Source organism: Pezoporus flaviventris, unplaced genomic scaffold, assembly GCF_033815535.1.
Source record: "Pezoporus flaviventris isolate CSIRO_AGI_PZ_B2104156 unplaced genomic scaffold, CSIRO_AGI_Pfla_v1 ptg000045l, whole genome shotgun sequence".
Lineage (NCBI taxonomy): Eukaryota > Metazoa > Chordata > Aves > Psittaciformes > Psittacidae > Pezoporus > Pezoporus flaviventris.
Window position 1 is genome coordinate 20,583,846 of NW_026892593.1, and position 23,834 is coordinate 20,607,679.

A 23,834-nucleotide genomic window follows, 5' to 3' on the forward strand; every position below is an offset into this window, starting at 1 on the left:
CCTTCCTCATAGGAGAAGGAAAACTATCTTCAAACCTGGGCTGATGGAGCTCGTCTAGCCTTGTACGGTCTTCCATCAAAGAGAAGGACACTCTTACAAAACCTACAACCTGTGGACTTTGCTGTCACCATCCTAGCTAGCTAGGCCATGGCAGTTAAACCTCAGGTGTAAAGGGTGAGGCCAGTTCTGCACAAGCTGCGCTTCATCTAAAAAATCCACTGCACAGGCTGGAAGGGCTCACTCTCACTTGTCTGTATGGACGGGCGAGGGTCGAAACAGTAGGTGACAAGGTGCATGGGAAGCTGCAGATCCAGCCTTGCATGCAGGTGGACCAGCACATGGGTAGCTCAAGATTGCACAGGAGATGACAGTCCTGGTCGGACACTTCCTGATTGCCTAAGCAGCCTTTTTTTACAACCAGATTTGCATATCCCACATGCCCTTGGTCATCGTGCCTGTAGTAAGCGTGGTTAAAGCCCTTCCCAAATCTTAGCTCATGAAGTCAAGCCATCATATTGTAAAAAGAAAAAGTCCTACACTGTATTTAAACATGTAAATACTTGAAACATGCTATGTACTTCATGTTTTTTGAGCCATGGTAAAATTTTCAAGACAGATTTTATGTTTTTTTTTATCAACTTACTCAAAACCTATAACTGCTCAGAGGAAAATAGTTTAAGCTACACAGCAACAAGAATATTTGGTACCTGAGTCTATAACTACTATCAGAATAAAGAAGATGTACAATGTATATTAAAAATACACCTAATACTTGATAAGATTACTGAACAGCTATACTTTTGATAATTAAAACTGTTATATGGTATTTTAACATCTATCCAGTATTATTCTCAAGAAAAACTGACCTAGAATATACCAAACTATGCTAGGTGCATTCTTTCTGAAACACGGTATTTGGAAACATTCTTCAAATAGCTTGTAACAGTATTAAACATGGAAAGTAACGAATGCAGAATTATTCTACCACAAACTACTCATGGCAAAATGCGACAGTAATCCAATCTATTTTCTCTTTCACTTGAAACTCCAAGCAAGGGTGTCCATTTATTATTCTTGATTATCCATGTGCGGCTGCTTAATTAAATAGATTGCTGATAGAAATAATCTGTTAAGGGCTCTGTATCTCAGAGACCTCCCAACCACTTTGAAAAAGAGAGTTACAATGACATATAGTATCAAAATTAGGCCTGCAGGTTGCATATCAGATATTTCAATTTATTATCTAAAGAATAGATTCAAGATGTAACTTTTTGGTAATTTTTAAAAAAAGAATATTTCATGTGAGAGGTCCACAGCTTGACCACTTGGAGAACTACCATTTCAAACGAACCATTTATTTTGTTTTGCTTTTTGTTTTGTTTTTTTGTTTTGTTTTGCTCCCCTGAAGGGAAGTTGTTTTTTGCACCCTAAATGTGCAAACAAGGAAGGTTTAGTTATAACAATAACCCCTATGAAATGGCTAGCAGAAATGGACAGATACTTCCAGAACAGTAAACTCTCCCTTTTGCTATGTATGATCACAACATGAGTGTCTCATCTGCTGTATTTCCAGATCAAGAATTCTGTAGTTTCCTAAAATTTATGAGAAAGACTGTCATAATTTGGTGTTTGGTTTTTGGGTTTTCTGTTTGGTTTTTTTTTCAGAGCTAAGTGATGTTTTATCCAGTGGCTTCACAGTTATTTGAACGCTTAGAGATTAAATTCTACTCTTTACAAGTGTAATATGAACCACCAAGTCGCCACTTCATTGTTCAATTTAAAACAAACACTTCATTTTAAGTCATTATGGCACTTCTGTTCCTGAAGAGAAGTTTCAAGTTACAATAATAAGCATCACATAATAGTTGAATGATGATGAAAATGGTTCTCACTTTAGTTTTATATATATATATATCACTTTAAACACAATCGAATTTCTTCACCTTCTTCCTACATTCCATTATTTCAAAAGAATTAAAAATGTACTTTACTGGCAGTGCTAAGCATGACAGATCAGCCCTCACTGAGGGGTAATGTTTACATTACAGGTGCTTGGGTCTGTGAGGATGGACATGGCTCAAAAACCTAAGTAGAACTGGCTGCATCACTGTGGAGCTCTGTCTTCTATACTAGCTTCACATCAAACGTTGAGTCAAACCTAAGGTAAAGAATTGTGGGGCATAATACTCAGAAATATTCCAAAGACTAACCAATGGGATTGGTACTTCATTAATCACCACAGTCTCTGAGGAAATTCATAATATGCTGCATGATAAATCTCCTAGTGAAAAGAACAGGAATGAAGACAGGATAGGAAAGTGCTACCTCAGTCTGTATCTCAGTACTATGTCTGAACTCCAAAATAAACCACATTTTTCTCTTTTTAGGTCAGCCATACATATATGTACACACAGAGGGGAAAAAAAAAAAGCTAGCTTTTATTTTAATCATCAAGTGAGCCAAGTGCTGAGAATCCACAATAGACCTTGTGTGTATGTCTGCATGCATTTTCAGAACAGGACTTTCACTGAGAACAAATGATGCACACTATAATGTCAGAAATATTCATACTCTGTAGAACCAGTATTTCATATTGGGAAATTAAAAACAGAGAAAAGCTATCCCTGTATAAAACAAAAATGGAGAAAGACCAAAAGAAAAACAGAATGGGGAGGGGGGTTGAGGGTTTTATTCTTTAGTAAGTTCTGAATGCCACTGCAAAATAGCAAGACTGGGATACTGTTTATGATTTAAGACACCACATTTCAGTAGCTAGCACACTAAATTGATAATTGTTCACAAAAACAGCTAAAACATATCTGTTGGTTTTACATGTACTGGTAAAAGAGAACTGGCACCATAAAATACTAAACCCCACAAGTTTTTAGCTTTTCTGTCACATCTCACTGCATTTAATATCCTTCTGTCATATTATTTATGACTTCACAAAGAAACTAGTTATTTCCCATTATCTCTTCAATAAATAAGTAAAGCAGAGCATGCTGCAATGCTACAAGTCATTAATGAGATGCCTACAAAATCGTCACGGTGTCTAGTCTCAGAAGCTTGCACAGCATCTAACTATTAGAGTTTGCCTCAGCCCTGAAGAGTAATTGCATTTTTTACACATTGATATATTCCAACCTGATGGCTGAGACACACATTTTGGAGTGGATTACATAAAGTAAACCTTTCCATGATGCATTTAACATTTTTCAAAACCACAAAATTCTGGCACTGTTTTCAGCTTTCGTTAACATTTCCACAAGCCCATCATAAGAGAGTTGCCTTCCTTTCTGATAAGGAAAGCAGGTCAAAATTTTTACTTTGGATTTCATATGGGAAAAAAACCAACACTCCGGTCCCCATTGGAATGACTTCTTTTAAAGTTATAAATTAATGTCATAGAAATGTTAGATTATATACTGTAAGACACAACTAGCATCCTGATCTAAAGCCTGCTGAAGAAAATAAAAGCACCTGTGGGCTTCGCCTCCAACCTCTAAACCCAAATGCTGATAGAAATAATTTATTTTTCCACCTATTTATCTATATTTCTGCTTAGGAAAAAAAATGCACAGGTGAAAAATGCTTTTCTTTTGTATTAGATCAATAAGACTGTCACAAATGAAAATAAACTGGCATGAAATTACTTCTACATTTAGAAAGACAAAATATGTATCAATGTTTTTCCAATACAGTAAGCATAGTTTCCCCTGTAGTTTCTAGTGCCCTTTTTTTATTGTAAGACATAGTGTTCCTGATGTATATTTTTTTTAGGTTTATTCCCTGTAAGTTTTCTCATTTCATTTCACTAGTTTGTAGTACAGTTGCACAATTTTCTGCTACATCTTTTTTTCATCTAGCAGAATTTTATATCTTGGAATATCATTTCATCTGTATTTTCTACTGCTTATTCAATGCGCTATCAAGGGCAGAACATTTAAATGCTGTAAATTTTCTATGGTTTCCCTTTTTCTATTCACTTAGCAGAAAATTATTTACCCAGAACTCCTTAAAGACATGTACAAAGACTAATATAATCATAATGTGTCAAAAGAACACAGGTACACAGATTTTTCAGAGGTGACCTGTTCAATATATTCTGTGTCCCTTCTCCTGAGAAAAATGCTATCACTCTGAGTGGACAGTGCAAATAGGAAAAAGCATCTTGGGGAAAGAAGCTTGAAAATTGAATAAGGGGCAGTTAAACTGCATTAGATCATTACACAGGAACTCAAATCTGAAGGAAAATAGATTCACATAGAAAGTGCAGACACTTTTGTGAATGTAGTTTTTTTCATGTGAGTTAGTGCTGAAGCCCCCATTGCAGCCATTACAGTTAATGAGTCTAGAGAGTGATTTAGCTCACCTGAAAGTAGACGCATATTTTTGAGCAGCCCACTTAATCTCATATTTAGACACTCCTTAATTCTGTTCTCTTTTTCCTCAAGCATGTGATTCAAGAGGAACAGAGAAAAATCAGCATTATTTATATATGAGATAAGGAAAAAGAAATTTCTCAGTCAGAAAAGGAAATCAGACATAAGATGACTGGTAAAATTCCTGGAAGAGTAAACACCATAAGAAACTTTTTTAGTCAATAACCAATCTCAAGCAACGAGGCTAAAGATACGTGCTTATCCACAAAACTCATCTACACATGCTATATGATTACTGTTCAATAAGCCATTTCCCTTCAAACAAGTTGTGAATATGCATAAAGTCATTCATGCAGTGCATCCATGTCAACAAAGCTGCAACATGTTCCCAAATGGAATAAAACCCAAGAATAAAAGCTATTTTTTCTGTCCTTCTTCCAGGATTTTCAGAGTATTGACATCTGTTTCTTACATGAGAAAAGAGAAAAAAAAATAACCAAAAAACAACAACAAAACCCAAAATCAAAACAAAAACCCCCAAACCAAACTGTTTTTCATTAAAAAAATTGTTTAGCTAATGGTCATCGTGTATGGAAGGACCCTAAGAAAGTGTGACCCTTCTCACTGGCAGTGATAGTTTCTAAGGCTGAAAGACAAGCAAGCACAGAAGTGCTTATAATAATCATCGTGTTATTGAGTATGGGTCTTAGCCAGGCATTAATTTTAACTGATTGTCTGACAGATTCTTGTTAGGGAACTGAGTATTTCTTCTTTATATTCCCATTTTATATATGACCTTATCCAAATATAGTTAAGCAGGACAATCCCAAAGTATAGGCAGAACTATTAGTTTAAAAGTCCTTCATACCAGCAGGATAATGAGGAGATGTAATATATGGCACATTTTTCACTGACTATTTTAGTAAACAGATCAACCAACAGACAAAACCTTTATGGTTCTAAATAGCACTTTTTGTAACAGTCCAAAATTAGTTACATCACTCTCTGGCTGTCATTTTCACTGATGCTATTAATGTGTGATATCCTTTCAAGGTTGCCTGAAAGTTTCTGTGAGATAACAAGACTTTGGTAAGCTAAGAAAAAAAAATGCCAAATTATTCCCCTTTTAGCTGTAAAAACCTCTGAGCAAATTCCCTACTCCAGTGTTGATTATGGCCAATTTCTGTGAAATATCTGGGGAGGGATCCCATGTCTGACACAACCACTACGTCAGCAAATGAGACGCTGTATTTCTTGATTCCCATAAAGTTTCCTCTTGATAAACTGCTGACAGACTAAACCTGTTACATCAGAAATCTGATCTATTGTCTTACTTTTTTTCTGATGATGAAAATATGCCTCAATATATATAATTAACCTCTAGCTTTTGCTTTTTTTACCCTATCTTTATATAAGGTACTGATAGCAGGAAACCCTGCTGCACTGCCATGGAGTTTGGTTTAAATCCTACAGTCTGAGATAATTCAAATAAATAATTGTTGTCCTGGTCAATATCTTGCTAGAGATGTTCATACACAAGCTTGATGCGAAGTCCCTTCAGGTCAAATCCAAGTCTCTAATTGATTTCCATGGGCTTTGAATCAAGTGAATAGCACTAAATCCTGCAAGGCATTCAGCACTCCCAGGTGCTGCAGCATTTATTCATCTTCCATTGAAATGCTTCTAAAGTTTAAGTGTTTTGAATCTGACATAAGTTCTCATTGCCTTCTAGATTATAACCTTTGATTATATAAATAGCTGAACAAAATAGAGATGTAAGAAATAACTGTGAGTCTAAAGCAGTTGTTTTCCTATTTGCACAGTTTTTAAGCTCTATGATATTCTTGGATCCTCTGAACCTTTGGTACTTAAGAACAGCAATCTTTCATCCATTGCCCAAAGTTGTTTAAAAGAATTTAGGAAAAAAGTATAAACTAATTTATTTCCCAATCTAAGCCTGATCCAACCCACAGTTAAGTCATTTCCATTAACTGTGAATATGAGAGTGTGAGATAAAGAAGCCATTTAGCTCAATGCCTGATCACCGGCCAGAAGCAGATGACACCAGTAGAATATAAGCAAAGGCATCTTTTACTTCTCCCAATACACCTTCTCAGCTTTCAGCAATCTGGTCTTAAGGAGTTCCCAAGGCAGATGTTGTATCTTTTGAATTTGCTATGCATTGGTGGATATTTTGCCACTAAGTTTTCTAATTGTTTTTCCAGTCAAAAAAGAATGTAACAGTAATGGCTGGAACGTGGTCTTTCATCATAAGATGAAATTCATAGCACTGTTTCCTAAAAATATCTATATTACTCTTTCACTTTAACTTATTAAAACATCTATTTTATTAAATCATTTGTTGTTGGGCTTTTCTTGTTGAGATCCAGAAAGAATCCTACACCATCCCTCTCTCACATCACGTCTCACCACCCCACCTCAGCACAGAGCACCAGTCACTGTGAAGTTGCTTTCTTGAAGGACTAGTGATTCAGATTTTTAACGCTCCCTGAGTAAACCAGTTAGGTAAATAATTCTCTGCAGACAAGTTGCATGGGTCTCTGTTACCAATCTGTTTCATAAGACAGTGTAAAAGTCATTAGCATATTAAAAATATCACTTCAAATCTCAGAAGTATTTAAATAAACTTGTCTTCATAAAAGGACTCATTCCAACGACAACTTAAAATTAAGCAAGAAACTTAAGAAAGAGACTACATTCTACCCCATTAATATCATCACTTTTCAAGCTTGTAAAGAGCATTTACTTAAACAGCAAATTGAAGGAGTACTGTTTGTTTTTTTTAAATGATAATTAAATCAAAATTAATTTCCCCAAATTATGAAATAAACACTGTATATACCCATCTTAAAGGACAGGAAACTTTCTGTAGTGGTGCCGTGGTGCAGGACAGCATTTTTGCTTTAGAACTTGTTTGGAAGTTTATGATAAAACTAACCAGTTGAGGGGATAAAAAGAGGAAATATTATTTCTTCTGCAGTTTGTTTATTTCTTTACACACAAAAAGAGAAAAGTTTACTATGCCATTTAATGCACAGAGGAACATAATGTCATGAAATCCTACACTAAAGGGAAATATAGTGAAGGAAATGTTATTTCACACTGGTGTGAAATAGGTGTGAAAATTGTACTGCCAGGGAAATTTGAGATTTGTTGCTCTAAAAAAGCAGAACATGAAGACAAGCTAAAATGAATTAAAGCAACACAGATTAAACCAAATCACTGCTGATAACAGGATTTCATAACAAATTACAGAATTTCTTCAGCAGAGATTGGTACCTTTGTAGAGAAGTGAACAAAGTTCAGAAGGTAAATGAAAAAGACACAAACTCTGAAGCAGTTTTGACCATAACCCTCACTCATGGTCCTCAAGCTTCTGCAATGCTCCAGTCTGAAGACAGCTTTAAATAAACTGGTAATTTTTGCATTTAATTAAACATGAAAATGAATACTGAAATGAGGAGAGGTTCCCCGATTAAATTTATTTCGGTCTAAGATTTTTAGTCTGCTTCAGAGCTATGCACTGGTAACGCCTAACTGCAGTCCAGAGCTCTGACACCTCCTGGAAGACGCCAGAATAACAGCATGAGGGGATTTTCTTAAACACTTCTCTACTGGGACACTTTGAAAATGGACAGTGGTGAAAACAGTTAACAACACCAACACGTGAATCGATCTTTAGGTTTCCTATTCAGTAGAACAAGAATAGTTTATAAACCTCTGACCTTAAGTTTTTCAAGCTTTCCATAATTTCATTCAAAAGCATTGCTATTTGAAGAATGACTTGTTTCCTGAAGAAAATTAGCAGACACTTAAGTGTTTCTTTCAGTTTTCTAGAGGCAAAAACTCATTATTATTTTTCAATTTGTATGTGCGTGTTGCTTTGAAAAGGCAAAAGAAAAAGGCAAAAGCACTGAAGTGGCATTGAGGGTCACACAAAACAAGAATATTTTGAATTTAAATGTGACAGGCACATTGCCTTTTTGATAAAGTGGGAATTGTCATCAAATCCCTAGCATGTACTTTACTATGATCTTTGAAGGAAGTATGTTCTGGGCCTTTCAGAGTTATATAACTGGAAACAAGTAGACTAGACCAAACCAGCTAGACACGGAGGCTGGGATTTATCTCATCCATTTCACTTGGTATTTAAATGTTAAAATCTCCGCTAATCATAATAAATTTAATTTATACTCAGCACAGAGAAATGAGCACCTCCAGATGCCTGCTTCTGTTCATTATTGCCTAAGTAAGACAAGGATGACTAGTTCAGAAGGATTAACTTTTGGAGGAGTAAGTTAAGGCTTATAAATACCTCTGAGAGATGGTAAGCATTTGGCAGAGAAATAGGTCTGAATTCCGCTTCCAGATTCTTTTAGAATAATTCTACTGTACAACATGTCCTGATTGCGTCCTTATAAAAAATGATGTAGTACATGTCTCCTTTAAAAGAGTTGTATGACCTGATTGTTTCCTTAAAAAATCCACACACTGAAGATACTATCTATAAATTCTACTGCTACATCCTTCCACACAAATGTAGGCACTGGGAAAAGAACCATACACAAACAACATAAAAAGCTTATTTAAGGAAACCTTTCTGCTATACCTGGATTTGTTTGCTTTGAAAACAAAGGAACTTACAGGTATAGCTAGTGAGCTGGAAAATAGGTATCAGAATGTACACAAAGGCAGAAGATACACCACTGACATTAAAGAAATGAACGTTTTCAGCCTTTTGATATGAGTATCTTTCAAATCCATTTATGTGGATCCAAATCCACTGTTCAAACTATTTTCCTGTGCAGTATTCCACATCATCTAGAACTTTTCTCTGTGCTTATTTGATCTGTCTGGAAAGATGTAGCAAACACTCCACACTGTATGTGGTGGCTACTTAGTAAATACAGGGAAAGTTCCTTCCAGAAAAGTGTTGAAAAACCCACAACCTCTTTCTTACTGCATGTCCAAACCCACAGTAAATCCACTCTGTGGATCACTGCCTGACAGATACTGTGGTGTACTCACGGTGTGAAGAGGGCAGTCACTGCTCAGAAGGCAGCTGCATCCAAAGCGATTTGTGCAGTGCACACCAGGCACTCTTTTCTGTCTCCTCCAAGAGACTTGAAATAAAACCGGCTCCTATCTCCCCCTCCCACAGCTAGGTTTTTATCTTATATGTGTGCTTTGATGCACAAAGGTCTCTATTTTAAAGTCACTGGTTGTGTGTGCCACGCAGAAGAAGTTAGCATTACCCGTGGTCTGAAGCTGTGCCTGTCCCCAGAGGAGGAGAGAGGCTGTCACAGCGCTGCCGGTACAGCAGGATGCTGAACCATGCTTCTCCCATGAATGATTTAATGCATTGAATTTCAAAATTTGGCATCTTGGAAAGAAAGAGACTGTAGGTTAAATGAATGATAATTCATTTCAGTCTTTCAGCAGGTAACATTTCTGCAATGATCTGACTGACATGGGGTGAAGGGAGAAGTGAGAGGTACCAGAAACAGCACATGGTCCAAGGATAGCAAATGTAGCATATGTAACACACATTACATTTTTTTTTTCTCAATCACTGTAACGTTTACCATGCAAATATTCAAAGGTTGTTTGTTTTTTTTTTGTATAAATACATATCAAATAAACACAAGAAATAGTTGCACTGATAACTTATCTAGCTCTTATTAGGTGTATGACAACAGGTGCATATATTGTGTCTAGTTCTGTCTGTCTCTAGTCCTTGATACCCGTATCTCAACATGGATTTGATCAACTGATGTAAAAAGTAACACTGATAACCCAAGCCAACCAAAAAAGCTTAGAAAAGCTAAAAAATTCTCAATTACGTAAGTGGTACAAGATACCATGGTATTTAAATTACACAGTTGCCGTTAAAAGAGTCATTATGCAAGATTTTCTTTTTGGTACTGCTGTACTCTCAATAGAAAGGCCACAATTCTTAACCTGTGGTTCACCAACAATAAGGTGATTATATATTCTAAACCAAAAAAGTATATACCCACTTCACAGCCAGATTTGGAAAGCACCTTCAACCTCTCTGCTTTTCATTCCTCTGTGGGAAGCAGAGGAGTTTGGGGACCAGCGTCTTGCAGCTGTAATCCACCGTGTCAAAGAGCATCAATTCTGTTCCTAAGCAACCCTGCACAGTGCAGTAGTTGCTGCCCATAGCTGATAAGGATGCTCAGGGAACTGTTAAGCAGATGCAAGTGGGAGAGATGAAAGTTGCAGAAACTGAAATTGAGGCCACTAACACAGTAATAAAAATCCTCCTTTGGGTTATAAAAAAAGGGGGAGATGAACAGTAACAACAATGAAAAGTTAAGGATCCTATCCACATTACATATGCCTTCATATAGGGAGCTCTTTTGGTTCAGCTTACTGAACAAAGCAAGGAGTTAGGATGCAGCAGACACTTTCACACTGTGAGCTATTACACAATGTTAAATTACATCCTTCACAATTTCACACTCTGACTCTCAGCCATTTACAAGGAATGCCTTGGATGGCCAAGCTTGCAAGTGGTGACTTGAAAGACTCTTCCTTATGTATCAGCCACAATATTTTGAGAGTCTGCCAGTACAATGCAAAAAAACTCTATGTCACTGGATACACACTTGAATAAAGTTGGGGTTTGGCCTCAAATTAACTTTTTTTTTTCCCCAAAGAATACTTAATCAAAACATGTTAATGTATTATCATAAGACCAGATATGTATAAGTACCTCTATGGAGTTTCACATTTCTTTTTTTATCCAAAGTGATTTAAAACTGTAGTGGAATATGTTTACTTTATTTTAATTTACCGAAGTACTCAGACTAATTAAATATATTCCTAGAAGTTTTTACGGTCTATCTAAGGAAACGGACTCCTCAATAATCAAACAGAAAAATTTCTTTATGCAGACACAGACCTTATAACACTTTTGTTTTAATGTTCATATTATTTACTATTACATAATACTTTGAAGAAATATAAACAAGTGTTCTTAATATTGAGAGGTATGCTTAATTTTTTTATATGAAGCTTTAGGGCAAGTGCTAGTTATTACAAAGCTGGGCCAGAAACCATCTGTTTAAGAGTTATCTCACAAATCACAGTCTCAAAGAGAAAGAGCTGTGATACAAGATACCTCAAGAAAATAACTTTTTAAACAATTAATCAGGAAAAATCATGGACACACGTTTTAAAGATGCTTCACTTAGGAACATGGATTAAGGTAAAAGTTAACTACTATAGACTATGCTTACAAAGCTTATATTATTGAAAAAAATGCAGGCAAAATACTTCTCACACCTCCCACTTAATTCCACAAACTATATGCACAGAAAATTAAAATAGAGAGAAATGAAAATAATTGCCAGCACACCAGAGAAGGGGATGAATTTGTAGCTGTCAAAATTCAGAATTACTGTTTACCTTTTCTTACCACATATACTATCAAATTTACTGTATATAAACTAAATATGAGACTGAAGCCAAAAAATCCTCAGGCTGGATGTTTCTTTAAAAAAAACGGAATCTCCTACCTGACAGTGTTCTGTACTTTTGCACCCAGTTTCTAAGAACATTTTAATTAATTTAACAATATCTTCATGTCTTAACACACATTTGTTACATACATGTTTATACTGAACTGTTGGTTTGAAAAACGCAGACATAAAACTAGGCTCAAACTGTGTATTTTCCCTTGGATGCTTTATGTTACTCTTTCAGTCATATTACCTTTTTTTTTCTTCTTGATTTTTTTAATTCTCTTCCTAAGAATACCATACACACAATACTCTACCTCCTTCTACAGTGCTATGTGGATATAAGGCATACTGTGTTTTAACAAGACCTGAACTCTTGTAAGATCCATTTGATTCTGATAGCGATAGGACACAGCCAGAGTCCCACTGAAGTACTCTACTTACCCTCACAGTCATTCTTGTGCACTTAAGACTTATGTTTCTAAGCACCTAAGCCTCTTTTGAGAATCCAAGCTGGGTGCCTATCTGCATCTCCAGATACCTTAATGCCCTTAAAAATCTTCCTTGTGGTGTTCGGCTCCTATAAACTAATAAACTTGGGAGATCTCTGTGTCTGTAATACTTGACCACACTGGAACTGAAAACACAGGGATAGAAGGCAAAATACTGCTCCTAAATAATTTAAATACTCAAAATTTTACTTTGTTCTTATTAATAACATTTTGTAGGTTTTTTTTAGGCAATCTCCCATTTTCTATAACAGTGCAGAATCAAGCCCTAATTAAGTACATTTACACAATGACTCCAATGTCTTTCAGGATGGTGAAAGGCAATAACAGACATTGGAATATAAGAAAGGAAAATTTTTCTAACTGTACAAAGAATGTAACTGCTTATATGAATAATATCTTTGTATCTTTAATATTTACATAGATAGCAGTCCTTTAATGTTTTGTTAGCTTTTGTAAATGCACTTAACTACTGGAATCTAAACTAAGGTAGTAAAAACTGTACCAATGACTGGGTACATTAAGAAATGCCTTGTAATAATGCATGAGCTTTGTATATTCCGGTGAGAGAAAAGACTGCAATCGCATTTGCGCTATGGTAGAGGAGAATCTTGTTGGATTTATGCCTTTTTTGTTTTTTTTAAATAAAGCTGAAATAGTCTAGGACTGACGTATTCATCACATGATCTTCATGTGTGCTCATGTTTAAATCTGAGCTTTTTTACACCAGATGCCTGAGTAAATATTTGTATTCAGTATTTTTCTAAAGAACACTTACACTTGTTGCTTATCAGGTGCTCTAGTCAAAAGGTCTAATTTTTATTTCATCTCAATTCATATTTATTTAAGTTTGTGCTGTGGGAATAATGCAAATTTATTTCGTACTTTGGTGGAAATGGGGTTTTACTGGTTGTTTTTTTTTTTTTTGTCAAAAGAAACTTCACAACTCTTTTACTTTACAGGGGTACTATAAAATATTACTGGAGGCCCAGGAAGATCAAAATTTTATGCTTCAGTGAAAAATACTTAAAAAATAATGGTAGAAAAATTAGGTTAATAATTGTGACAGAGGTCATAGTCTAAGTATGGTAACTATTACTGTTCTGGGAAATGTGGCATAGTGCTATCTTCAAAGCACTGTCTATGAACTCAAAAAGTTTTCCTCCACTGCATAAGCAATTCAGAACAGAAAAGATGTCTTGCATAAATATCTGTGCTCCCATCTATTACCCAATAAATAAAAGGTACAGAAATACAAGAATCTTTTAAATCACTCTCTCAGCTCTATTGTCAGGTAACTGACGAAATCTGATAGGGATGAATCTAAACTTTGTTTCTGGATTTCTAATTTATATTCCCTTTTTTGAACAATCTATCCACTTCATCGCTGCTGAACCAGATACTTGTCTCATCAGTTTACCATGATGTAAATTATGAACTGCTGCCAGTGGACTATAATGGCAAAAAAAACACAGTAATTGGAGCAGTTCACTAGACTTTCTTTCAAATGTCTGAAAAGTTAATTGCCACCCTGATGTTGCAAGATATTCTCAACTTATTTTGGATACTATTTTTATTTCTGCAGTTCAGATGATCCATTTCCAGATTTTTTTTATTTCCAGATGTTTTTGAATACATTTCCAATTTTTTTTTACAGTAGCTCTGTTTCTAATACTGTATTTATACTTTAATATAGCTTTTATATTGCAAATTTTTCTTCTTAGAGGCACAATGAAGTGAGTCAAGTACAAATTGTCATTACTTTATCAAAAACTTGATAGTTTGAACTTCTTACATTCAATCACTTATGGTTTTTACTAAAATCACAATATTCACTGAGGATTAGTTGAATGATAGGCCATAATTAATAGATCAGGCACTACTAGTAATTACTCTCTGAGTCAATCTGTTCTGCTATACTAAGTCAGCAAATTTCTTTGATACATTCTGGCCCACACCAATCTCACTGTTCTTATTCTTGACTCACAGTAACAATAAGGAAACAAAATTCCATCTGTTTCCACCAAAGGAGCAAATAAATCAGATTCTGAGCATGCCTTTACCTTTATGCTTTACCTTCATGCCCTTCGTAATTGAAGTAAGGAAATTCCTGCTCAAGAAAATGTGTGAAGTAAGCTAACTCCTGGTTCTTCCAAGAGATCCTCAGAATTTTTTTGAACAGGAAAGCTGGTACCCTGTGCAACTAAATAAGAATACAACAACTCCTCTGTCAAGCCAACAACAGGCCAATACAGTTTCAGTAATCTTTTTATCAAAGAATAAATAAATTTTCTCTACTGCCATCAAAATGACCCATACTTTACAGTATATTGAATTCCCCCTGGAGCTTTTCTTGAATATATATGTATGTGCTTTGAAGGTGATTACACTACAATTTGTCCCTCCTCTGTTACACAGTATTCTAACTATCCAGGCTAAATGTCTCTGCTGTGAAGAGAAAATAGATTGAGACATCAAACACATTTGTAAAATACAAAATTAACTAGGTTGTATACAAGAGTACAAAAAAAAACAAACCCCAAAACCAAAAGAAAATGCTATTTGAAACAAGGGTGAAAATATCAAACACAAAATGAATGAATGAGCCAATATGTAGGTATGAGATACAGAAAAAACATTGCAGCTTTGCTCATCTTTGTAATATTCATCAGATATACTTCCAAACTTTCAATGAAATTATTCACAAAACAAAGATTTCTGATTTTGCGCTCTCTTGTCAGGTTTTATTGAACTAATTTTATTAATACAAGTTCTGAAGAGATGGATATTCTCAAACAAGCATGCAGAAACCGTAAGAAACTAAAGACACTTGCAGTGGTCAGAAAAAAAAACAACAAGAAGATAATATGTGTGGCATTTTGGAAAAGAGTGATGCTGTGGAAATTTTGTGATGCTCATAAGGGAAAAAATCTATCAAATAAAGGTCAGGAAAAAACCCTGTTATGAGGAAAGTTCAAGTCATATGAATGACAATAATGATGAATGAAATATTTGATCTACTGGTGAAGGATGAATGAGGAATCTGGAATAAAGAAGCAGAAAAACAAAGCCAGAAAGTCTTAATATGAAGGTTAAACTTGTCTTGAACAAGGAAGGGAAGGTGCTAAGCCAGCAGACAAATCCCCAAACAGGAGGAAGAGTATGGAAAGTGGTAATTTGAAGGAAAAGTGGAGAAAACTACTAGATGGAATATATCCATAGGGATGCAGTACGAATGGAAAAGGAGTGAAGAAGGGAAAAAATAGAATGGGCAGGAAAATTAAATCCATCATCCTATTCCTCTGTTCACGGTTTGTAGCTTTCTGTTGTCACATTCAGTCACCTGCTTGATTGTAAAGTCTTCCAGGAATCTGACATATTTTAGACAGTATTCCTCATATATTATGGGTGATTTAACAAGTAATTAAAATGAACAGTTGCTTTACCTTTTCTGGAAGACACACCTCCAGTTTATACAATCAGAGGAAATAAATAATTAGTCTTGTGTTTAAGCTTCGCTTCATAAAGTATTATTCTCATCTACAAAAGTACTGTATGACTTGACAAAGCTAGCCAATGTAATGCCTATAAATATAAAGTTTAATATGGCAGTGAGATTGCTTTAGAACCAGTAACAGAAGAGCACTGTGTTCCTTATTTAAAGTACAATATCTTGATAAAACAAAAACTACACTCTAGTTCTGATTTATTTGGGAACAAACATCACCCTTTCATCATCAAAACCTTACCAGCTATTCCAGCTCATCTGGTAGCTACTGACAGGGCAGAAGGTGTTATAAGGTGACAGCAGAAAGTGACATAACTGTGTCATTATGGGTGTAGGTGTTCACAAAAGCCCCATGTAAGTCTGCCAGTCCCAATTTAATAGACCTGAACTTTTTTCTCTGCCAGGTTTTACACTGCTCTGTTTCTTGATCTTTATGCCCCTAACTTCTATGCTTCAATGTTATCTTCAATCTCCACAAACTGCTTTTCATTTTATTTTCTTGTCCTTTCTTGTCCCCACTTTACTTTTGGTTTTGCTACAACTAATGCTGATAAAACACTAATTTGAAATTTTATATTAGACAGCTCCATTTTGGGTAGAGTGCATGCTATTATTCTAGAGTCATCTTTCTTCTCTCTTTCAGCCTTTATCTTTTTCTCACTGTCTCCTTCTCTTTTCTTTTCCTCCTTTCATATAACATCTTTATGTATGACTATGTACTACTTGAGCTGAGCAGTCAAGAACAATTAATAGCTGGGATATCCTTGGAGGCTAAAGTGTAGTAATATTTGAAGTCACTGGCACTCTGCACTGGAAAATGTAATCTATGTTTTTTAAAGGCACTTTAATTGCCCAGCAATCATGCAGAACTGAGAAATATAGCTCTGCTTCCAAGATAATAACTCCCCAAATCACAAAGGTTGCTTACTCAATACCCTTGCTATATAGCAAAATATAAGAATGACACCAAGACTCAAAACTTCAACTTTATGTTAATCTATTATTCAGTATTAGCATTCATGTATTTTATAATATTTCACATAACCTGATGTGTGCTACTGTCATTTAAAACATACAGACTTCATCCAGCTTTGTTGCTAAAAGTAAAAAAGTTGCTCATACAGAGTCCATTTATATAGCCCTTATTCAGCTAAAACTAAAATTAATAATGAAAGGGGGTTCTGTATTAGTAAATGGATGAGAAGCTTTAGCACAGAGCAAAGGCAGCAGTACTAATTACATTCAGCTTTCACTGACCCTTGTTTCTTTTCTATATAATTTTCCACTCTTTTTTTGTAATTATTCCATCAAGTGAAAAGAGTTCAAAGATTTAATTATGTTAATTCTATTTAAATTATTCACATCTAACATTTTAACATAATCTGTATGTAGCTATCATGATGTTATTAAAGAGACCTCATCTACCTAAGGCATTCATTAATGATTTCCAAGAAATTTGTGATGTCTGTTGTACATGAACTTCTAACTATACCTGAACTTCTGAATGTGAGACTTTGGCTCTCTGCTCAACTTGCTCAATTTTTATCTGTGCAAACCACCTTGAAAAAAGAGTCAAGCATGTATGTATTCTTTTCAACCCTTTTTCTTCCCCTCATGACCTATATGTTGTATGGTTGCATACTTGAAAATAGGTTCTTAGGCTCTTTTCAAATAATCTCATCAGTACTTTGAAGACTTTACTCAGAATAATTCCTCAAAACCCAATACAAACAAATCATACTAATTCCAAACAGATACCATATCCCCATCATAACCAACTGTAACCTGGTCATAAACCTGAAAAAAAGAATTATGTTCAGTACCATGGACAAGTGCAGCCCAAACTGCCCAGAACTGAGACAAGTCCCCCAAACGCTACTTTTCACTACAGAAACACATCGACCTGACCCTACTCTTTCATAATAAGATTATACATTCTAAATACTGCTAAATTCTGAAGACCTAACTTGTTGAAATCATCACAATTATAATTAAAATATATATGGCAAAAAGTATCACAATCAGAATATACAGGTCTGTAGAACTAGTTAGCATATATAACTTATTCCTTCTGTTAACTTGTCCCTCTCTTTTGCCACTCGCAGAGAAAAACAAAACCCCCAAAATAACAGGAAAGCAGATTAAAATCCTCAAAGCTCTTGTCATTCCTTTTTAGCATAACTTGCCCTTACAAGTAATATAAAATATTAACAGTGCACTATATTTATCTTCATCTGTTACATCACTCTGAAGATAAAAGCCCTGTATAAAAAATAGTGGCATAAGGCAGTCCTTTTATCTTTTTCAATATTTTGTGTGTGCGTTTCCCAACTAAATTACAATTGCACATAATAAGTAAATATTTTCATAATAGTTTCATAATGCACTTTTCATTTTGTTAAATTTAGAAGTTATACATGTTTCATAAATCTCAACAAGATCTGGAAAAACGTTTGACTAATAAAATTATCTGCTTTGATTTATTAAAGTGAAAAGTTTGCATTTTAATATTTTTAATTATTAAATAACTGGACAGATTCCAAGGAATTGACAAATTTTCAGTTTCATAAATGATACCCTACACCTCAAAATTAAGAATAGGGGAACAAATTGTCTCCTCCAACCAGCCAACTTACTAAATCCCTGTTATAATTAAAGACAAATGCATTTTACAGCTTGGTGCATAGAATCAGCTGGTACAATATGATGCTGGTATCAAAGACTTTATAAATTAATATCATCTCCCAACTTTGCACTAAACTGCATTGGAATCGAATGTCAACAATGCCATTTTTAACTCCAAATTCTCTGGAATAATTTATATTGTTATTAGAATTATGTTTTAAGACTTATGCTTCATCTGTCATGTCTCACACTTCCTCAGATAATTTTTCAGAGTCTGCCACCAGTCAATGCCGGTTGACACTTGTCATCTGCAAGTTCCATGTCTATGAAAATCAAAGAAAATTTATCCAGTGTCTTAAATAACATCAGGAATAATTTTTGTAAACATTAAGGTTGTTATACCTGTTTTATTTTCATAAAACCAAATGACTTAGTGATTTTGTATCCAAGTCTACATCAATACATCACTTTAAAGAAAATGGCAGATTCACATACTTCTATGCATGATCAAAATAAAAGATCGCACTTGACTTTTTCCTTATAATTATCTTCTTTAGCAACACTGTAACAAGTCCTGTCAGCCAACACATTATTAAACATCCAGATATTCATAAAATACCCCATTTTCACTGTCCGAAACCAAATAAAATGCTAGGGAAAATTTGAAAGAACACAAACAATTTCAAGATTTTTGTTTGGTTTGTTGCTTTCTTTTTCAGTCTATCTGCAGTTTTGGGGTTTGGTTTATTTTAACTTCAGCAACACTTTTAACTCACTTGTACATGCAAAACATTTAGAAAGAAGTGATGAGTCTTATTCATGAAGTTCTGTAACAAAAACTTACCCTCACATTTTTTTTCTAGCAATTTTTAAAAATTGAGTATTTTCCATTAGTGACAATACACTTGTTGAAATGTTGGCTGTAACCAAACACCAGCTGCACTTACCCAAGTGTTGTCATGGTGACAATGGTGTACCAGAAGGCTGCAGGGATGCTGGTGAACTTGCTGGCTGAGGAACCTTTCTCTGCATAGTACATGACTGTGGCAAAGATGATGATGGCCATAGTGAGTGAAAAGAGGAGAAAGCCTAACTCCGAGGCACAACTTTTGAGCGTGTAGCCCAGAATGCGCAGCCCCTGTGAGTGGCGTGAAAATTTAAAGATCCTGAAGACACGAAAGACTCTCAGTGTCACAAAAGCTCCACTGACATCCTCGTTATCTGTCATCACCAGGCCAATGTAATACGGCATGATGGCAACCACATCGATGATACTCATGACACTACGCACGAATTTGTAGCGACTAGGGGCTGCCAGCAGACGTAGGAGATACTCAACTGTGAAGATCATGACACAGGCAGTATCCAGACAGAAGAAAGCCACAGCATAGCGCTCTCCACAGGGCAACTCTTTGATGCGACCTGGGCTTACCCCACAAGGGACTGTCTCCACCACGTTGGCAATAACAGAGACAGCAATGAAGAAGCCAGTGACATAGTAGAAGACCAGAGCCAGTGTACTGGTGTGTGGGTTTTCAAAAGCCCGCCACATCCTCTGCCGAGCTGTCATTGAGGGCAGGGAGCTCTCAGCTGCATTATCCTGGTCAGCATCATCCTGCAGGCGCTCAGCATTCTCACGCCGGCGATCCTTATACTCCTCATAACAGCAGTCACCAATGATCTCAGGAATGATGCCAAAGAAGGCCAGCTCCTCATCATAAGCTGAGATGCACTCCTGGCGGGGATAATGAAGCTTCCCAGTACGGTAAAAGTTGAGAATGTAGCGGAAAATGTCAGGGTCCCGATCAAAAAAGTACTGCTGTGTCTCAGGGTGATAGAAGAAGTCCCGCTCCGAACTGCCCAACAGAGTGTCAGGATAGCGCTCTAAGGTGTCCAGCCACGTCTGGAACTGGATGCCACTCACATTCAGCACAATCAGAGAGTCCTGGCTTCGCTTCCTCTCCTGCCGAGGAGCAGCTGGCATGGGACCTGTGGCCACTGGCATCCATCCTATGGCTGCCGCCCTGGCAAAGGGCAACCAAGCTGCTACTCCTGCTGCCATGGTCTACAGCTGAGTGAGTCAATCTAGACCCAGTTCTGGTGCAGCCACTAAAATAGAGAGGAAAAAGAAAAATACAAATGCTCATGCATATTTGAGGCAATAGAATTTAACACTGTTGCTTATTTCCATATTAACAAAAAAAAAATCTCTTTGTTTCCTTTTTGTTTCTCGCCTTTTTTCATCCCAGAGTATCCTTTCCAGGTCTTGACAGGACAATAAATCAGGGCACTTGGAAATCAAGGTATTCAAAGCAGCTGCTGTAGCAGCCAGATCCTTTGGATACAAGGTCCACTCGAGGCCCTTGAATGGAAGCAGTTCCACAAACCACTAACCCCAGAAGCCGGCTAGTAGCTCTGGTGCAGCGGTGCAGCCACCTGGAAGGAGGTTGTCTTCCACGCGCGATGCAGCCGGTGCCCCCGCCCCTCTTGTGCTCGGCTCCGCTCCGCTCCCCGCCTGCCGCCGGAGACGGGCCGCGGCTGCCAGGAGAGCCGTGCCCGGGCGGGATGCAGCGGGGCCGTGTCGAGGCGGAGGGGATGGACCGGGAGGGCCGCGCCCCTCCCCAGCCGCAGCCCTGGAGCAGCGACGGGACGAATCCTCTCCCTAACCGTGGTTACCTCCCGGGGACTCCTCCAGACCCCGCGCAGGGCCGGGGGAGCCGGCAGGGCAGGGGGAGGAGCTCCGGGCGGCAGCATTAAACTTTAAGGCAAGTTTTCCATGTAGGAAATGCGATGAATGGCAGAAGGGCGCTGGGAAGGGGCGAGGGAGGGGGGAAGCGCCCCAGAGAAAGCGCGCGGAGGGGAGTCTCCCCGGGACGGGGCGTCGGGCACGGTCAGAGACTGATCCGGAGCGAGGAGATCGGGACCGGGCAGAGCCGCGGTGTCTGTGGCGGGGGTACGAGCCGGGATTTGGAGGCGCCCGCAGAAGGTGGGATAAATGGGGCGTCCTCGGGCACGATCGAGCGGGCGGCGGAGGGCGAAGCCAGGGGAGGCTGGCGGTGGAGTAGGAGCGTGGCAGGTGCTCCCGGCGGCAGCGGAGGCCGGGGCGGGCGGGGGGCCGCATAAGAGGGCGCGGGGCAGGGGCGCGGGGTTCTGTAGCGGCTCGGCGGTGGATCACACACACACACCCCTTCCGCCTGCTTCCTCTCGCCCCTTCCCCGCGGCTGTGCTCTCGCATCCCTCCAAACGTGCCCAGCCTGTGGCACCTACCTGTGAAAGTCTGGCGAAAGCGCTCAGTTGCATAGAGACTTTTGGAAATACGGGCTCTGCCGCTAGATCTCCGCGCCCCGCCGGGAACGGCGGGGAAGTAGTTGCTCCTGAGAAAGCTTGATCGCATCCAAAGGGACATCAATAATAAGGCTTTCCCCCACCCCCACCCCCCTCCGCCACCACCGAGAGCCAAGCAACAAGTTCAAGGGGTGGGTGGGGGGAAAAAACCAACGTAATCGCGCCTGGCAACTCGGCGGAGCACGTCCTTTCGGGGCGCGGATCTTGCGGAGCGGCTGCGGCTGCGTCCGCTGCCCCTGCCGCGGGGCTGCCGCGGGGTGCGGGCGGCGGCGGCGAGGCCCTGGCGCGGCTAGGGGCGTGGGGGGGGCTTCCCGCTGCATCCCCCGCGGCGGGCGTGCAATGCCACCCTGCCGATCTGCCGCCCGCGGGCTTGGGGCGTAGGGGCGGGCGGCAACGGGCTGCGGCGGAGCGGGGAGCGGGGCGCGGAGGGGCGTGGGGCGAGAGAGGAGGGCATCGCTCCGCCGACGGAACAAAGGGGCTGCGGGAGGCTACGCCGGCGGCGGCAGGGCAGGCGGGGAGTGCCTCGCGGGGGAGGGCGGACTTGGGAGTACGGGTCTGTGTGTGCTGTGGGTGTCTGTGTGTGCGTGTGTCTGCGGGGCTGGGATCGCGCGGTCCAGCCCCTCCGCCGGCAGCGCCGCACAGACCCTTTGGAGTTAGCAGTGTTTCGGGTAGGGATCGGGTGGCGGAGACGGCTTAGGTGAGGTATCCGGGGGATTCCTCGGGAGCGCTGGCTCCTTTCAAGGGAAGGGGAACGATGTTCTGAAAGAAGGGGGGAGGGGGGGAGGGGGAGGTGAAATGCCTGCGAGTGAAGTGCGGCGATGCTCTTCATAACCCGCCCCGAGCCACTCCGGAGTTCTCGCTGCAATATCCAAAGGCTCTTACCAGCTATGGGAAAGGCGAGAGCTTGGACGTCTATGGGAGCCTTTTCCTCCTCCTTTTCTTTCCGCTCCCGCGCAAAGCCGCCCACCTTTTTCTCGTCGCTAGATGGCGTGCGGATGACGGGAAGTAAGCTCCCCGCCGGGGTGCCGGGAGGGTCCCCGGCTCCGCGCTCGCCGGTTCCCTCTCGCCCGCTGGGCTGCACCAGGGCCCCGCTGCCACCTCAAAGCCGCAGGAGAGCTCGTGGCACGGCTGCATCTCCGGGGGAAACCGGGCACCTAATTCCTCAAGCTCTGCGTGCCTCTGTAATAGCTCCCGTAGATACAAAGAGCTATCTGTATTTTTTAGCGAAGGTTCTGAAAACGCTGGATGTCTTCTGTACAGAGCTCGCGTCAATATACCAGAAGGTATTCCTCCTTCTAATGAACGTTTGTTTCAGTGTCTTAAACCACGACATTCGGTTTAGTAGTAGAGGCTTTAAAAGGAATCATAGCACAAATAGGTTCCGTTATTCTTGAAGTCTGACCAAACCTCCCACTCCAATAGCCTATTTTAGGCATATGCCAAAGAAACTTGAAACAAAAATAAACCAAATATATACTGAACCTTGAGAGGTAGCTCTTTTCTGTATTTTAATAACATGCTCAAGTGCAGCATATATTAGCTTCTGTTTAAGTTCCCATGTGAAAGCTGAACACTATCAGTACTGTAGCTGGTAAGCTGTTACTCTAAGAAATACTTGAAAACATAAAGGTTTTGAGTGCAGTCTTAGGGAAACTTGTGCTGATGATCAATCACATAAATCACATGAAATAAAATATCACATAAAATAAAGGATACTTTCTGTAGTTTTGCTGAAGTTGTTGGTTTGTATTGTTTTTTCTTTTCTCCCAGCTCAGATGTTCTGTACATTATAGCCAATAAATGAATCCATTATTTTGAAATTGTTTGGTCAGCTATAGCTATTGAGTTTTCAGTGATGCGGGTATTCTTCTCTCACATGAAAGATTAGGGTTTTTTACTTGTTGCTACAAAAAGACAGTCCTATAGCAATTAATAAAGCCAAATTTATGGTTCTGTC

At 38.8% G+C, this 23,834-nt stretch overlaps 1 protein-coding gene across 2 annotated transcripts in view; it reads right to left on the reverse strand.

Annotated features, from left to right (window-relative positions):
- Positions 1-22,858, reverse strand: part of KCND2 (potassium voltage-gated channel subfamily D member 2) — a 285,392-nt gene extending 262,534 nt beyond the window's left edge. The window contains exons 1-2 of one of the 2 annotated variants that reach the window (XM_061467632.1): positions 22,760-22,858; positions 19,480-20,641 (exon numbers count right to left, since the gene is read on the reverse strand). In XM_061467632.1, coding sequence (XP_061323616.1) covers positions 19,480-20,594 — 1,115 coding nt within the window. In that variant the 5' untranslated portion in view covers positions 20,595-20,641; positions 22,760-22,858. Of the gene's footprint in view, positions 1-19,479; positions 20,642-21,799; positions 22,066-22,759 lie in introns of those variants that run through there. The other variant, XM_061467631.1, reaches the window with a different exon arrangement.
- Positions 22,859-23,834: the final 976 nt, after the last annotated feature.